This window comes from Perkinsus marinus (genome assembly GCF_000006405.1).
Source record: "Perkinsus marinus ATCC 50983 genomic scaffold scf_1104296942666, whole genome shotgun sequence".
Classification (NCBI taxonomy): domain Eukaryota; phylum Perkinsozoa; order Perkinsida; family Perkinsidae; genus Perkinsus; species Perkinsus marinus.
In genome coordinates, this window is record NW_003212078.1 from 1,323 (window position 1) to 2,721 (window position 1,399).

Genomic DNA, 1,399 nt, shown 5'->3' on the forward strand with positions numbered 1-1,399 from the left:
TCACAAGGGGAGGAGGTGCTAAAGAAGGGGGACTACCCCGAAATGGGATGGGTCATTCCGGTTGGTGGTAAGCAGTTTTTGAGGTCAACTATGTGGCCTCTACGCTGTGTATTGCAGGTAGTGTGTTGCTGTGCCCGGGAGGGTTGTATCAGTGGTCGTTGGAGATAGTGTCGAAGTGCCCGCACAGACCACAGGTCCAATTTGGGGTGCATGGCGAGGGGCATGGGAAGCCTTGGAGACTTATTACTACCTCTCGCTCGAGTGGGAGGGTGGGGTTGATGGTGTTGCGAAAGGAGTGGTAGTGGTAGGTTTATCGAGTGATGATGAACCGTGGCAAGATAGACCAGCAGGGGATCGGCTCATCAGAGAGGGAGATTTGGTAATCAGAAGGTCCCTGGTTCGATCCCCACACCATACATTTAGATCAACATCATGGTTGACCTCCGAGGCATCAACGGCAACCCAGGGGCTCTTCTCTACTCGGTCAATGACGGACCTTACGAGGTGACCTACCACGCCTGCTGGGCCCATGCTCATCACTAGATCGCCTTTTCCAACCTCCCTATGGACGTGGGGGTCCGCATGATCCCTGTGGTGAGTATGGGGGGTGGCGGCACTGTGGTGAGGGTGCGAGGGGTGCCCTCGGGGGCACAGCAGCCACCTGCATGTGTACAGCCGCCAATGCTCTGATGTAGTGGTGTCTTGGTGTTGCTCGTGGTCAGTGTTGCAGGATGGGGTCCACTTGAACGCTGCTTCGTAGCTCGTCACGTAAATGTCTAACTCGACCGCCACTTCTGAAGAGAAACCATCGGACGGTTCTAAGGCTGGGTATTCGTATGAATATGTTGGTAGAGGCATCGGCCGCAAGGAGCCTGTATTTGTTAAGGACAACGAGGAGTAAGGGAAACGGGGGATGAGATGATTGATGTTGTTGGTGTTGTTGTGGTAGGGAAATGTACCACTTGGAGCACTTCCTGATCCCCCCACACTACCAAAACGATCTGAAAAGAATCATGTTGCCGAAGGGGCTGATATTGGATCGTACGGAGAAGCTCGCGATGGATATTCGTCAAGTGTGAGTGTTGCGTATTTTTGTGGCGCAGCGGTCAGATTATTGCGGCTCAGTTACGGCGATACGGAATTGCATTTACTGTGTATCTTGAAGGGCAGCCGTGGATTCTTCTCTGAGCTGGTCGGGTACCTCAACCGCATTCATAGGTGTTCAGTTTGAGGGGAAAGCGATGCGATAATGGTGGTGACGCGCAGCGTGTCAGGTACACTACGAATATGCATCACGCGCCGTACCAGGAGCACTACGTTACAATCAAAAGCTATCATAACACGGAGAGCATGGGAAAATTGAATGTGATGGCGGATGACTTAGCAGTAGCGACACTGG

The 1,399-nt window shown here is 52.9% G+C and overlaps 2 protein-coding genes across 2 annotated transcripts in view; both read left to right on the forward strand.

The window, feature by feature from the left end:
- The window catches only part of Pmar_PMAR015971 (Ubiquitin fusion degradation protein, putative), a gene marked incomplete at both ends in the record, with an annotated part of 1,720 nt that extends 1,177 nt beyond the window's left edge, over positions 1–543 (forward strand). Inside the window, 3 exons of the mRNA XM_002781367.1 lie at positions 153–261; positions 309–379; positions 424–543. Coding sequence (XP_002781413.1) covers positions 153–261; positions 309–379; positions 424–543 — 300 coding nt within the window. The remainder of the gene's footprint in view (positions 1–152; positions 262–308; positions 380–423) is intronic.
- A 229-nt stretch (positions 544–772) lies between these two features.
- Positions 773–1,225, forward strand: Pmar_PMAR015972 (hypoxanthine-guanine phosphoribosyltransferase, putative; the record flags this gene model as incomplete). The annotated part of the gene is made up of 3 exons (XM_002781368.1): positions 773–897; positions 950–1,075; positions 1,126–1,225. Coding segments are annotated over 3 exons (351 nt in total), but the record flags the coding sequence as incomplete, so codon positions are not given.
- Between the last annotated feature and the right edge of the window lie 174 nt (positions 1,226–1,399).